Consider the following 16,452-nt stretch of genomic DNA (forward strand, 5'->3'; position numbering starts at 1 on the left):
GCTGCCGTCGGTTAGATTATGCACTTGGAACCTGTAAAAATGTGTACATCTCCTTTTTGGTTTCCCTGTCATTAATTATTTGAATTGGTTTACTTTTTTTTTTTTCCAGGCTTTGTGTGAGTGGCTTTCCAAGGCAACACGAGAAGCACTGGAAGGATTTGTGCGGTCGGGTGGTGCTGGATCCTGGCTTCATGGTGCAGTTGTTAACAGGAGTCTATCATGCTATGTGAGTTACGTTTCAGTTCATAAAACTGTTCTCCTTGCAAGAAAAAGGCAACACTTAGCTTGCTGTTAACATCAGTGAGAGGAATATGTCCTTTTAGGGAAATGCCTCACCATGTGTTATGACGTTTAAATAAATACTTCATATGTATCTAGAACTATTCCCGAGCTTTACAAAGAACTACTATCATATAAGGAGAGAAAGTCTTGGAAATGTTCTAACGACATTTGTTTCCTGAAAAAGGTTGAAGGACTGGTGTATTGAGAGTTGGTGTTGGATATTTTTACACAGTTGTACGGCTTGTGTCATGCTGGAAAAGTTTAATACCTGTGTTTTGAGTTATAATGGAACCAGCGCTTGTTATAAAGTAATATTTAAAACAGTATCGAATTTGTTAATTTATCAGCTGCTAAACATTCAAATAATTCCTCTTTATCAGCATGTGAAATAACAATAAGTTCAGAATGTAGCGCTTATATGACAAGAAAAATTATTATTATTCACCTTTTAGAATTTTGAAGCAATAATCCACTATCAAATCAGTTCATAACCTAAGAAAGATAATCATACATAGTGTAAAATTGTACAACGTATTGGTGGTTAGTAGTGGTGTAATTAACACACTCACAAACAGAGAGCTATGAAGCCAGCTCTGGTATGAATGGCTTCTGGGTCCGTACAGGCGACCCACCCCTATTCGTGTTGTAAAGCAGGAGGTCTGGAAAATATTAAAAGTACACCCAATTGCGCAGTATTGTTTAAAATGTTTAAAACATATTATATACTTGTCCCAAGTGAATACTCACAAGTCAGGAGTCAGAATATACTGACTCACTTCCACAGCGTTGTGCAGATTAGGGACTGCACTCCCTGATGAATGATGCCGGGAACCAGGATCCGTAAAAGCAAATCGATTTATTGTAATAATATAATATATAACAAAATAAATAGCTGCAATGAGCTTTAAAAGCAATCCAGGACGCGTTTTGCCACAGCAAACGTGGCTTCTTCAACCGGGTATAATCAAATAACTTTCTAAAATGTGCAGCTCTAACATTCAGGACATAGTGGGGAATTTCTTAGTAGACTCCCCCCTTCCCTTTTCCATAACTACTACTACTACTATACTGGTGAAATGAACAGCATTCTGAGCTACTTCTCAATGGTATACAGTCCTATACTGGGTAGTCCTTTGTATCTGACTGCAGCACAACTGTACTCTTTTGTTTATATCTCTTGCACACAAGGCCGATAAAAGTCAGATCCTGGCTACCTTTTTAGGTATACTTTGCTTGATAGCAAAAGTACTTGACTAAGCTATACTTTTTTTTTTTTTATTTCTCTTTACAGATACAATGGGGAGTGGGATCTTGGGCAAGAGGTCCTTGATGACATTATATACCGTGCCCAGCTTGAGCTTTATTCACAGCCCCTACTGGTAAGTGCTAAAATTACACAAAATCCCCCTACAATCAAAATCTCCACTATATAAAAATACTGTATGTGCTTGCCTGAACCTGACTGTTAGTTGAAAGAGAAGTTTGGTACTTAAAGTGGTTCAATTGTGTGAGATGCTTTCTTTTTATTTTATTGAAAATCATTGAGATTGCTGCATAGGGTGTTACTTAAAATAATGTATTTCTGTTATCACTCTGCTTTAAAGGAACACTTCAAGCACCATAAATCCTACAGTGCCTTGTAGTGATTATGGTGCCAGCAGTACCCGGACTCTTGCCCAGTGTAAGTAGTAAAACCATTTGCTAACGGTTTGACTTCTTACCTGGAGTGTGTCGGATGCCGCTCATTGCCAGTGTAAGAGTCGGAAGCTCTCCATGTTGATCTAAGCCTGGCGGTACAGAGTTTAGCTCATTGACTGAGAGCAATTGGCTAACACTCTCAGCTGTCCTGCATGGCAGAGTTTAGATTAGGAGAGCTAATGAATGTTCGATGCAGGAGCATCTGTCTCTAAAGAGACATAGCCTGGTGGACCTCAGGTAAGAAGAGACACTGTTTGACTACTTACACGTGGTAGGGCTCTGTAGTAGTTATTGTGCTTGGAGTGTTCCATTAATTAATTTATTTGTTTGTTTTTTTGTAGCTTTAAGACTGTTACTTTTGTTTCTTATTAGACCTTATGTTTCATTGTTTAGGTTGCAAATGCGATGAAAAATTCACTGCCATTTGATGCTCCAGACACCTCCAATCAAGGGCAGAAAGTCCTCAAGGTCGAGGTGACCCCAACAGTCCCTCGAATCTCTAGAACGGCTATCACCACAGCTTCTATACGTAGACACCGATGGAGGAGAGAAGGTAACCACTAAAAAAAAAAAAATTGGGGATCGATTTAGGATCCAATGTAATGTTAAAGCAGTCATGAGATACATTTCTTTATCCTAAGATTTTTTTAAATTGATATGCCAGCAACAAAGCCAATAATATAATAAATATGTTTGTTTAACATACGTATTCTATGGGATACCTGTTTGATGGGTTTTTGCCTGGTGTTTTTATGGTCATATGGAAACAAAATTGAGCCCAGTAAACAGTACTATCAGTTGATTTTGATCATAACACTATGCAAGTGTTGAGGAAGCATATTCTTAATGTGGTAAATAGCAACTTATCAGAGGAACAATGATCTTCAAAATATAGTGGAAACTTTGGAACCTGTAACCTATGAATTCTATTAATAATTGGCATTAGGTCTCCTCTTATACATAAGCTCTTTCATTTCAATGTTAAATTGCTGTAAAATGCCATGGTCATTGTAATTTTCTCTTTAATTAACAATCTACACTAGTTACTGCCATTTTCAGCCACAAGCAGAATAAAATGCAGTTGTTATTTGTAGCAATATAGTCCCTAATATCATGCAAACATCTTTGTCCTAGATTTGGTGTTTCAGCCTTTCTGTGTTCACATCACTTCTTTTGAATGTACTGCTAAGGGACACAAACTCTTTTTTCCCCCCATTGATTGTTAAATTAGCAAACAAAGTCAGACTTCGAGGGTTTGACGGTTATGAGTCGAGTCCTGGCAATATAGTAGGAAAAATAATTTATGATGGCAAACACCTCTAATGGTCAAACAAAATGTAGAAAAAGTCATTTGCCCTGTACACACCGGCTAGACCAGACTGTTACTTAAAACAAAACACACACATTAGGGATTAAAACTTTTTAAAAATGCATTAACAAAGATCTAAGGACAAGCTCGTCATTATTCTCACTTGTTTTATCTCTAGTTGGCGACTTATAATCGTAGACTGCGATTAAGTGTTTGGTTTTTAAATAACAGCTTGGTGTGTGTACAAAGTGAAACTGCTTTTGGTACATGTTCAGCAGGGGATACTCTGTAAAATGTGTGTGCTTGTGTGACACCTCATGTACCCTCACAATGCAGTTGTATTTCTGATCATAATTTTTTTTGAATGACTGTTCAACTAGTCTCAGTCCTGACAGAGTGGCATGTTCTCTGCATTAAGCCACAACAAAGACCATTTTTACCAGGGGAGGGTACTCAAACTTTTGATTGTTACTGTATCTCCAAATAAATGTTGTCGGAAATTAAATTACACCTGAGTTCCAGCAGCTTTCACAATCAGACAAGTAGGGGCTTGTTTTGGAGTTTCCTATCCACCTCTTATGACGCTGATTCAACTTTTAAATTCCACTGCATACTGGTAGCTTTATTTAGACTAAATCACTGTGTTAATGTTCCCTTAGTGGGGTTATGTATAAACAGGCAAAATTGGGACTAAGATAAAATGTAAAGCAATTACCATAGCATCTAGTGAATGTTCCTACTGATTGCTTTACTTTACCTATATACCGTAACTGTGTGGAGCACGGTGGCAAGCGTGCTACGTTTCGTATTTACCATATCAATGATTTTCAACTGCCACTATATGTAGCATAGTCCAACATCTATAATGTTGTCATTTTTCATGTTTTTTTATGTTGGGTACATCTCTTTCATATGTTTTATTACCGTGTTACAATAATGTTACATGTAATTCGCTGAGTTATGTCTCTTTTTGCTTTGTTGCTTTTTAAGTTTTTGTTTTAATTGAATTTATTTAAAATTGCATTTCTTTGTTGTGTATGTTCTACACACCATGTTCCAACTACTGCAGCATTTTATAATTCATACAGAGCTGCCTGGACCATTTATTATAGAGGCCAGATGAGTATTGTGGCATTGCTTTAATCGTTTATGTATAAATAATAATATGGATTTGATTTATCTTTGTGGCCCATAGGGTATCTACAACAATTCAAAATAAAAAATAAAATAAAAAAACTAGTATTTGGATGTATAAAGTCCAGTTGTTTTTATGCTATAATCCCACCAAAACATCCATAATTAATGTAACCTTCTCCCCAGGCTCCATTGACTTGTACCTTTACGGTTGAATGTCATGTTGCAGCATTTTTCATGCACATATTTATTTAATTAGCTTTGTTATTTAAATATATGTGAATGGCCCTTTTCAGTAATGATTTTTATTATGTCCTCCCAAAAAAATGAACTCTAAAAACGCCTAGCAAGTCTTTTTATTTTAATTTTTTACTTTTCATTTATTTTAATTTTTTTTTAATTTTTATCCTGATTTTAAATTTGGCCAAACAAAGAGGAATACAACCGATGAAAAGACTTTCAGAAACAAACTAAAATCTTCCCTGTGTTGAATCCCAGATGGTTTTGATCTCACAAGCGACTCGAACCCTGGCTCCCCGACATTGCGTATCGCCACAGACCTAAGCACTAATCGCGAGGGGGATGTTCTTGTGTACAGGACCCCTGAGACCAACTCTCCAGAAGCTGCCACTAAGGGTAGGCCAGAGAAGTGGAGTAAGAAACCAGTGGTAGAGTGGATTAAGGAAAATCCAGGCTCCAGACAAAGACTTCCTTATCTCCAAAGACAGTGGGTTAGGGTCTCTTTGTCCATGCGCTTCCTTTATCGTTGGCTCCAGGTCAGGTATTAATGTTTTGCTTGCTATCTCCGGCTAGCCTCTAATACCTGCACCTCCTTGCAGTCAAGAGATCAGCTTCGCATGGCAATAGAATGTTTCTTGCAGCAACTTAGCCCAAAAAGGACAGGACTTCTCTTGGTGAACTCTCATTTCAGGGTATGTTATGTCAAAGAAATGTGTTGTGTTTTGGATTGTGATATTATGTCACAATTTACTTTTACAAAAAGATACGTCCTGCGCTCACTCCCGTCACTCCTAGGTGGCAGCAACGACCACAGTACACATCAGCCCCAATATATATAGTAAAAAACAAAGAAAAAAAAAGTTACCTGCGCTCTCTCCTTAATCCCTATGTATATTTAAACAAATGGAGGTCATTTAGTTACTCCAATGGCCATTGGAGGGAATGCCCACCTGCCAATGTCAAGGCAGACCCCCTAGACGGGTCCTAACACTGACCCTTCACCTTGCTTCCTTGAGCTTCTGGCAAACATATCTCTAATGAGACAGAGAGGGGTATTTTTTGTATACACCTCTATATACTTATTAACCCTTAATAGGGAACACATGGGATGGGCGGGCAACATTGTAACAAAACTGTGTGATACAAAAAGTAAATACAAATACAAAAAGATAAGTCCTGTGCTCACTCCCATCACAATTTACTTTTACATGAATATAATTTTGCCATCAAATCAACTACCGGTATTTGTTGTTTTTTTGTTTTTTTTTCTCAGTCGCATTTTTTAAACATTTTTTTTCTAGTTACACATTTTTCTACATGCAGAAACATCTCCAAACCTGAAAAAAAGTTATTTACAAAAACAATGTCAGGGATGTGAATATGCAGTGATACATAATAGTAACTAATATTTAATCCCTTAAGGACACATGACATGTGTGACATGTCATGATTCCCTTTTATTCCAGAAGGTTGGTCCTTAACCCCTTAAGGACCAAACTTCTGGAATAAAAGGGAATCATGACATGTCACACATGTCATGTGTCCTTAAGGGGTTATGTGGTTAAAGTCACTCTGTAGGCAGTATAGCCGTTTCATCTCTTTGATTTGCTTATAGTGCCAGGAGTCCCCTGGCATTGTCTCTCCATTCAGTGTTAAACGATCTTCAAGCAGTTAAACACTAAATGAGACCCCTGACCTCCCACAACCTAGTCCCTACTGGAAGTATTAAGTTAATACTTAAAAATGTTTCCTTTTTTATGACCCCCTTAGGGAATTAAGATTGTAAAACAAAAAGGGCATAAAATCCTCATAGCAGTGCTGTTTGTGAGAAATAGATTGCAAAACAACTCAGTCTGCGCATTTTATACAAAAAACCTTTTTCAAGGGGGGCGGGGCCTGACTCTCAAGCAGGCCAGACGTGTTTGCTTGGAGCTCCTGCAAAGGAAAGCGAGAATTAACTAAAAAACGGGAATTACAACCTGCAAAAAGCTCTAATCCAGGCTCAGACCACTAGCAACCAAGAGGAGACATTAAACAGCTCAAATATTTCCGCAGGAACCAACACAGACGCAAATCTGACCGAGTTACCTACCGGGGCAGCAGGCCTCCGGCCTAGGAGAGGCGGCCGATCTCCAGCCGGGTGCTGAACACCCTGAATAGACCTCCTTGGCGCCCTGTCACCCCCCCCTCTGGACCGGTGGGGGATATCCCGGTCCCCGCTGGGTTCACTGCCGCAGCACCAGTGGCCCCTCGATACTATACCGGGGCTCAGCTACCTGATACGCGGCCCACACGGATGCACCAAGCCATGGTAAAGCAGCCTAAGATGGCCGCCCAGCAAGGGCCCAATAAGCGGAGCACACAAGCCCATCCATCCACGGACCCCCTGGGGGAATTCGATAGGCTCTGTGCGGGCCTATGGACTATACTGAATAACCGCGGGATAGCCTTCCACCATGCGGTAAAAATAGTGGCCACGTGGATTCGCCCAGCAAGCAGACGCCGCCATTACAGGCACCCGCCACAGTCATCCAGAAAAATCACTGGGCCACACACGCATCAGCATTCCCACAAACAGGCGAGGAAACCCTGCAGCCCAGACACCGGGGCTTGCCCCCACACTCCTGAGAACGGGACCGCTGACCCAGCCACACACGAAACAGCCTCGCATGGAGTGGGAGCTGGCGCCCGGTGCGCTGCACCTCAGCCCCTACACGCTCCAGCCACAATCCAGGGAACCGCGCAGCAGAACACCGGTGCCCCTCTCCAAACGGCACCCACCCCACTTTTCCCGACTCGAGCAACTGACAGCGACGCTCACCAAGATGCAGCACGGAATCCCACTGGGGAAAGAAATGGGAGAAGGGGTCCCCCACGATCCACTGGAGAGAAAGGCTCACAGGGGCACCGAACATGCCTACAACCACACAGGACAATACACCGACTTGCCCTGAGCCTCCCGTCCCTGGGCATAGGCTGACCGACTGTTTGCATGGCAGAACTGAATCATCTGATGCACCATGGACTTACCGGCCTGCGGCTGCAGACGCCCGATCCTATGCAGATTGCATCACTAATGAGTAATTTATTTTGTTCTGCCGCATATGTTTGCCTTTGTTTTTTCACCTCTATCATTTATAATACACCTGGACACTCTACGACCTAATTGAGTTCTAAGTAATGCACAATAAGTTAGCATGTTCCCTACTGCTCGTAACCAACTGAAACCAGATCTAGCAATCACTCCATGACATATGTTATCTCCACATATTTTGATTATAAGCACCCAGTGGCACCCACACTCGAAAGTTCCTCATAGTTTAGCATGTTATTCAACTATCCCTTATATTGCAAAGTTAATGTCAGCCTATACTACTTTTAAACGCGCTTACAACCTTGATAATCTCTGACACTACTTGTACTAATCTGTTAACTATATATAAAAATGTGCAGTTCCTTTATATGCCACAGTATAATAACTTGTGAAAAGCCTGTATTTGTTCCCATGGCAATTTATGCATGTCTGTCAAACCTTTGCACAACAAAAATAAAGAATTACAAAAAAAAACCTTTTTCAAGACGTTGTCTTTCAGGAGGTATGGCTAAGACAAAGATTACACACTTCTTTCTAACATACCAATTCATACCAGCAATGGGCACTGTGATAGGCTGAAAGAGTTCAGCTGACACTCTCAGGCAATAACCCCATTGCTGCTCTAGCTCATGCTTCCTCATTGTCCCAAGCAGCACAGAGCAGATGGGCTGCTGGGGACCTGTTTATCATTAAGACATTTTTTTAAATGGTTTACTCCTGAATGAAAGGACAGATCCAGGGGACTCCAGACACAATAACCATTTCAATGAGGTGAAGCAGTTACAATACCTAGAAATTGTTACACTAACACTAAAAATGTTTAACTGGATATTTTGAGTCCATATAATTTCTCTAGGTGCAATTTAGGTTGAATGCACACTTAATATTCTGTTTAGTATGAGCAATTTATGTCCTACTCATAATTACATTCATATCGGAAGACCATATATTCACATTCCTAACTCAGTCAAAGTGAAAATGATAATCAATAAAAGCAGTCTGTATCTTATCCATCTTACCCATGGATAAATGCATGGTTTGTGACATTGCAGTTGTGTCTATTCAGGGGCCAATGCAAAAATCCACATGCAAAATACTTTTTGAGATGAGAGTTCCCAAGTCTTACATGCAACATATCCTGGCATTACATTGGCATGCCTATTCTGCCATATTGCATGTGCATGGTCCGAAAGCACTGGAGAAGGGTTGGTATTTTTGCTGTACTGGATTCAACTGCTGAGTAATCGTGTCTTCCTCAAGCCATCTCACTGTGACTTATTTCTCTTTGGGTTGTATCCATTAGTTTCACCAGTGGCATCCACTGTCATATAGTTCAGGCTGCCAAACACATCTTCTGCCTAATGGTTGATGAATACAGTGAAACCAGATATCTGGCTGCTTGTATGATATCAATTTTGGCTGTGTGTAGTGCCATTAAAGTGATTAAATATTCAAAATTAAGCCTGTTTATCAATTTTATACAACTCGCTTAGAGACTTGATACCAAGAAACTGATCAAGTGTCAGCAAGTTTGCTTTTTAATTCACTTGATCATTGACCCTTTACAGAGTAAGAGGAGCTTTTTAATGGCAAATAAAGGGACACATTTTAACGAGGTTGCTATGAAAACAATAATTTGGTATTGACTGTTCCACCTGGAAGGAAAGTTGTTAAAACTGATTGCTATTCGGAATTTCTTTTTTTACATACAAATAGTTTAAGTTTATGTTTTGTTTACTGTTTTTCCATCATAGAAATGCCCGGTCATGTTTATTTGGAATACAGGAGCATTGACATAAAAGTAATCCTTCAATTTCAAATCCGTTTCTGTAAAAGGGGCAAGTTAAATATCTACATTTTCAAAAATGTGTCTATTTTAACTATTCTTGCTGAAAGAACAAACATGGACTACCATCATACCATTTAGACTAGTAGTGCTGTTCTGTTTACACTATGAATGGAGTAGTAGCTCAACACAGCATGACCCTAAACTACAGCATTCATTTTTATTTTGTTACATTTCTAATTTCTTTAAATGACTGACTGGATTTTGAATTTAAATTGACACTATAGTCACCAGAACAACTACAGCTTATTGTAGTTGTTCTGTTGAGTATAGTTGGTCCCTGCAAGATTTTCAATGTAAATTCTGTCTTTTCAGAGAAAATGCAGTGTTTACATTGCTGCCTAGGGACACCTCCAGTGGCCACTTCTTTTTTTGTAGGGTAATTAGTGGCTCTTGTCCCAGTTGGAGAATATCTGCTTTATGCTTAATTTTACAATTCTGGGTTCTGTGGTCTTATATGTATGTTGAAATATATTTACCTAAGGTGAGTTTTTCTGTAGATAGGTTTTTCCTTTAATTGTTTTAAAAATAAGCAAACAAACAAAAATTATGGGGTATAATTGCTCGTATCTGAAATCTTTCTGCATTTGACCTGGGGACTCTGGGTTTAGTATTGTTGAAACCACATCTAGAGTGACAGATCTGTATACTTCTATATACTCTACGTTCATTCAGATTTTCCAATTCCATTGGTTTTTAACTTTTCATATGTTGCTTTACCATATGACTAATATTGGCGCTACGCTTTATAGTGAGAAATATCAAGCTGTAATAATTGTAATTATGTATCATCCATTGAAAGCACAATTATGATGTTGTGGGAAAAGATTCTAAAATCAGTATAAATAGTACTACCCATTGCCTATCAGAGTCTGAGTAACTAGGTCCTGAATCCTCTTACAAGGTATGTGGGAAATGAAATGCTGAAGTGGTAAGTAATGTCTAGATCCATGAGTGCATCCCAGTCTTGTCTGTAAATTATACAGTTTCCCATCTACACTTAATCTTTATCTTTATTTACCCAAAGCCTAAAATAAAAACTTGCATGTGATTCACGCTATTGAAATTTATTTTGGTTAGAATATGATGTGGTGAAAATTCCAATGTTGTTCTACACCCTGCATGGGCAAACTGCTGTTTTAGGGCTGCTATCTCTGCAATCCTCTAGTAGCCCATGTGCCCAGTTGGTTTGCCTCTGTCTGTTCCGGACTACAGGATACTGAATAATTGCTTGATGAAACTACATAGAAAATTTTTCCATTTTTTTTAGATGAATTGTTATTCAGTTTATTTATTTCTTCCCCTCTTGCTTATCCCACATCTGTATTACAATTCCTTTGCACTTGGCATGACTGGGCTGAAAACATGCACCCTAGCCACTTTGCACCCACATGCAAGGGCTTGGTTTGTACCTTTCCTGATTTCATTGGAAGCGATCCTTTGTTGCCTTCTATCTTCTATTTATAATTCAAACGCATAGTAGTAAATGATGAATGAATTGTACTAATCTGCTGTTTGTTTGTAATACTGTAAAAGACATAAGCCACAAAGCACTTGGTGAGTTATGCTCAAAGGCCTGTAAAATGTATTAACTTACAAAAATTGCAAGTTTGTTTAAATCTATGGGACACTACTGAGGTAAAATAATTTCCCCTAGGGCACTGGTTCTCAACACAATACTCAACATGTTACCAGTCTAGGATCTAAGCATTTCCCACTTCTGTTCCTGTGAGCATAGTGACTAAACCTGGACAATTGGTTTGCCTTGGGTTAGAGTCACAACCTGAGAGGTTTCTACTAGTGACTTAAATTTAACTAAATTAAGTGCTAACATTGTTTAATAGACCCCATGCCATTCAAGTTTCTTCTTCAGGTATGAACAACTGTCACAAGCTGATGCATGCAAAACCTCATGTTTTCTTATATGAAAAGCACGATCCATTGTAAAACTGATGGAAAGATATGAATTACCAGTAGTATGTATAGTGTTAACACAAGTTACCAGGTACAAAATGTGTAAAATAGTTTTAACTGTGGGCTTAATGTGCTTAATTTTTTGCATAATTTAAAATGTTCACTAGTGGGACTGTGTGCATCTTAAAATATCACATGATTTATTGTATGTATTTTTTTGTTTTGTTTTAAGGGCCTGATGGCACAATTGGCGGAGAGGACTCCATACACTTGAATGATGCTGATGAGGGTTTTTCATCTGGGGCGTCAGTTAGCAGCCAGCCTGTAGGAGCCAAACAGACTTCAGCAACTCAGAGGAGTGGCTCAAGGAAAGGAGGTAGTGTGCGTTCTGTCAAGGAAAGAGAACCACCAACACCATCAAAGACTAGTGAAAGTCTTCGAGATGTAATGCCTAGAAAACCACCCGTCCCTACAGCTGCTGACGCCACACTTGAAGGGATAGAGTTATCACCAATGAAGAAGCACTTGAGCCTCCCAGCTGGTCATGTGGTGGCAAAAGCCACTAGCTTAAGTCTGATCAGAACCTCCAGCACTTCATCCACAAAATCATTTGACTATGTAAATGGCAGTCAAGCTGGCGGCAGTGGTGGGGTAGAAAGTGTTACAAACCTCTCTGTCTGCAACACAAACCGGTTTTCAACTATAAGCCTTCAAGAGGACCGGCTAGGCCATTCAGGAGAGAATAAAGACCTCTTGTCGCCTGGTGCACCTTTGACCAAACAATCCCGATCACCAAGTTTCAATATGCAGTTAATTTCCCAGGTTTAATTTTGTTTCTCATTGACCGTAAACAGTGCATATTTGCACAGAAACAAATAATCCTCATACAGCAGCCTAAAATACTTATGACTTGCCCCTTTTTACTCTTGAAAAATTCTGTGTGCAAGAGCAATACAAATCCCCTTCCCTACTCTCCATGCCCGTGAATAGAACTATCGTAAAAAGCGTTTATTCATTATTTCTTTAATTTTTTTTATTTTTTTTTTTTAATTCCTTATTAATTTGGGTCAAGTGCAATGAATGAACGTTCAGTTGGTCCAATCATAAATTCTAGCGGAAAGTATTTCAGTTAAAATGAAGATAATGTAATGAGTTGGGGGTTCCAACAAATAATGCAAAGCATCTTTTCTGTACCAGAAGTTCAAAGGAGATATTTAAAAGGTCAATTGACCGATCACTTTGTGCAATGCATTTTTAAGTGACTATGGTTACATTTATCAGTCTGCTGCACCTTTTGGACAATTTATGTATGTTCCTTTCCAACCAGGGGTCCATCAGCAACAACATCTTTCACTGGAAGTCATCATTTTAGAAGTTAAAAATAACCGGAAAATATAGATTGCAAATATCTTAAGAAGACATTTCTATAACCCATGCTACGTGTCTTCCCTTCATGCCCTATGGATTTTGGGTTAGTGTGGCCCATGGATTCAAGATTTCAGAAGACAATCCGCACATCCAAGATAATCCAAACTGACTTCTGTATGATAATCACAATTTCTCCTTGCCTATGCTTGCTGTTGGATGTCAAATAACTTGTTGGGTAAAGAGAGGGACTTGTAGGCTGCATTTACTTGCTGGAAATCAGTCGTACAGCCTTCTCAGCTGCTCCCCTTCTGTCCTTCTCCCCAGTGACCCATGCATAGGTTTGTATATCCATTTGTGCAGGCCAGAGAACACTATAGGGAGTGTTCAGCAGCCTGTAAGAATTGCTGTTGTGTAAATCGAAGCTGTTTTCTTGGTGACCCTCTAGACCACACTGCCTTTGTGATTACTATTCATTTTATATGTTGTGATTAACGTTCCCAAAATGACCTGTTGTTTTTTTATTTTAAACAAGATTGTCGTGGGCCTGAAGTTCATTGCTTCTTTGTCCCGCAATTCAGAAGATAATCTGAATGCCACTTATCCAGGTGTGAATGTATAAGGCTATTCAGTGACCACAGTTGAAATTAACCTCATTATGTTTGGTTTAAATTTTTTTGTTCCTTTATATATTCGTATGGGCTTATGTCGACCTATTCTGCTTGTGGCATTGTCTCCTAGATGTTTACAGGGTATCTGTCCAAAGGGCAGAGCCAATATACCAACTTATATTGTTTGTATTGGCAATCAAGTTTTGTATGAGCCTGACCTATTATCAAGATAAGCTGCCCTGTGAATTTTGTAGTATAGACATGTATATCATCTGTGATAGCTGGATAACGTCACCTTCTGCTGAATACCCTTAAATATTCCTAATGCTGTGTAGTTGCTGTACAGGAATTTCTTTCCTTATTATAACCTCCGATAGAACAGATCCATATCTGCACAAGAGATAAGTGTTGCTTTCAAATCAGAATGTTCAGTGCCCAACTTTCAGAACATAATGATAAATGAAAAACCAGTGAATTCTAAAAGGTTCCAAAATGTATTTAAACAACAACAAAAAAAGCTGAAGTTTTGGTTTTGAAAGCTCTGTATAGCAAGTTGGTTTTACAAAGATGGTCATGTAAATCTAGTATACTGCACATAAAGAGAACAATTTATTTTATTGTAGACAACTTGGGCAGGCATTGGCTCCATCCCAAGGTTACTGTTGATTCAGCTGAGCTTACGGAGTGGAGTAGTTTCCATGTTACTTTTTTTTTTTTCTGTTCATGCCATATGTTCCACCATTATTATGTAAGTGGTTTGGGTTAATATTTTTAAATGAACATTTAAAGTAGCTTTATTTCCTATTTAAGCAAGTCCCATATGGAGCCCCAGATAGTTCTACCTCACTGCTCAGGGATACACAACCAGGTGTAGGCAAGCTGTGGCACTGCCATTGTTGTAGATGGATTATATTTGGCCTGCAGTGGTTAGCAGAACATGCCGAGAGACGTGATGCACAAAAGCTACGGTGCCAAAGTTTGCTTCACCTTGTTCACGTCTGGTCTTGATCACAAGACTTTAATACCTGATACATTTCAGAAAACCCATTTGTGCTCAGGCAGATATGGTTTTAAGACTGGCTTATCACCAATAATGATGTCTAGCTCATTTGTTTGAACAGGTATATCCACTGTTGCTATAATGCTTCAACCACTCTTGAGAATCCATTTATTTAGCTCACCTCAATAAGCAATGTTATAGCATCAGTCTTGATGTACCTGATGCCTCATATAGAAATACATAAATAAAGTCAATGGACAGCTGCTATGCTACACAGTACTGAATAGAAAGGTAATACATTTATAGCTCTTTAATTAAAAACAAAATATTGACAGAATTATTGCATGTATAGCCCTGGTTGCTTTAATTGTCAGAGGTGCATATTGCAGTCTGTTACGCTAGGACACTATTGTGAAGGTGTTTATTTTTATGATGATTTTAATCTAGAAAGATGCATGCTCACAGTAGTTGCCAATCACTGGATGTCATCTGTTAAACATTCAGTAAATAATGGTTAATTTAAAGGAACTGTAACTTATACTTGGAAACATCACTGCTTGTCTCTGATAGTCGGCTGGTGGATTTATATTCCATGGTTCGTTTTAAATACAGGTATGTCATGACATTGCCTCAAAACTGACAAAATAGTGGTTATCAGTTATTAATAATTATTAAAAGTATGGGATGTTAATGTTTTAAATTAACTCTCCAAGCTCTGTTGCCCCTATGTCTATAGGAGAAGTCCCAACCCCCTCCCCCTCCCCCCTCCCCCCCCCCCCCCACATGTTAAGCAAAAGGTGTCAATCTTTTCTTTGCTTTTTGAAGATAAAAATGTGACTTCCTCATTATTGGTCCTAAATATTTGTATGAGGTAAGCAGCGATTTGCCATGGCCAATCATCATTAACTTTCATTGCTGCAAAATTGACAAAGGCTGTCTGTGGGGTTATGTGGTTGGAATGTCTCTTTAAAGTTTAAATACATTATCTTATTTGTAGGATACGCTGCCAGCCTTTAAATCATGGGAAATGTAGTTTACAGTAATATAAAAATATTGAGGTTAGCCATCCCTTTACCTATGGTCTGGTAGATATTTCATTAGCACAGGTTGAACAGTGTGACGGGGCTTCTGGTAGATACATCATTAGTATCATTAGTTATGTGAGTAGTTTTTGGGTTGGTGAGTCCCAAGGTAACATTTTGCAAATCAGTGGCTCAGGAATAAAACATTTAAATGCCAATTGAGCATCCCTGTTAGAGACATATGTTATAATATGTCTGGAAATAAGTTTCATTGCAAAGTGCAACTCTGGACCGTTTCTAAAAGTAAAGCAATCCCCATGGAAACCAATATAATGTCTCTTGTTTCTTGCACCTTTTGAACTCTTTGTCCCACGTGTTATTTATAAACAACTCCCAAAGTATGGCTCGGTGCCTTTCTATAATTAGACTAGGTACCATATCGCTCTCCATCTCCACCCCTTGTTAGTGTTGATTTACGCTCTGTGTTTATGGTGCATGATCCCTTGCTAGAGGCGCATGTCTCCTATTGTCATGTTTTTCACTTTTGTGAAATGTTGTATTGGAAGTCTGTTTGACTTTAAAGGAGTGATGAACATTGTAATTAATAGGACTTTCAGCATATAATCTATTCTATTAAATTGTCTGTGTGAGTGTAAGCATCTGGCAAATGCCAAAAAATATACAGTGAAATTAAAAAAAAAAAACTAACCTCTAGTTGATTTAGTGGACAGAGTAGACCACCTGTCCATTTTCACTTCATCAAATTTTTTATGCAATATCCTGCAGACCGTTGATAGAATACAGGAGATGAGCAACCTTGCGTACATTTTTGCCAAACAATGGAAGACTACCTGATTCTGGAAATGTTCGACATGGCAGAACTTAAACCAGTGAATATTTAATTTGATCTTGTGCCTGGACAGTGAGAGAGAACAAA

General features: G+C 38.9%; 1 protein-coding gene across 2 annotated transcripts in view; it reads left to right on the forward strand.

The window, feature by feature from the left end:
- Window positions 1-15,236, forward strand: part of HYCC2 (hyccin PI4KA lipid kinase complex subunit 2) — a 103,431-nt gene extending 88,195 nt beyond the window's left edge. The window contains exons 10-14 of one of the 2 annotated variants that reach the window (XM_063429865.1): window positions 110-226; window positions 1,574-1,661; window positions 2,374-2,533; window positions 4,922-5,059; window positions 11,750-15,236. In XM_063429865.1, the coding sequence (XP_063285935.1) occupies window positions 110-226; window positions 1,574-1,661; window positions 2,374-2,533; window positions 4,922-5,059; window positions 11,750-12,345 (1,099 nt within the window). In that variant the 3' untranslated portion in view covers window positions 12,346-15,236. The remainder of the gene's footprint in view (window positions 1-109; window positions 227-1,573; window positions 1,662-2,373; window positions 2,534-4,921; window positions 5,060-11,749) is intronic. The other variant, XM_063429866.1, reaches the window with a different exon arrangement.
- Window positions 15,237-16,452: the final 1,216 nt, after the last annotated feature.

The sequence above is a fragment of the Pelobates fuscus genome, chromosome 8 (assembly GCF_036172605.1).
Source record: "Pelobates fuscus isolate aPelFus1 chromosome 8, aPelFus1.pri, whole genome shotgun sequence".
Lineage (NCBI taxonomy): Eukaryota > Metazoa > Chordata > Amphibia > Anura > Pelobatidae > Pelobates > Pelobates fuscus.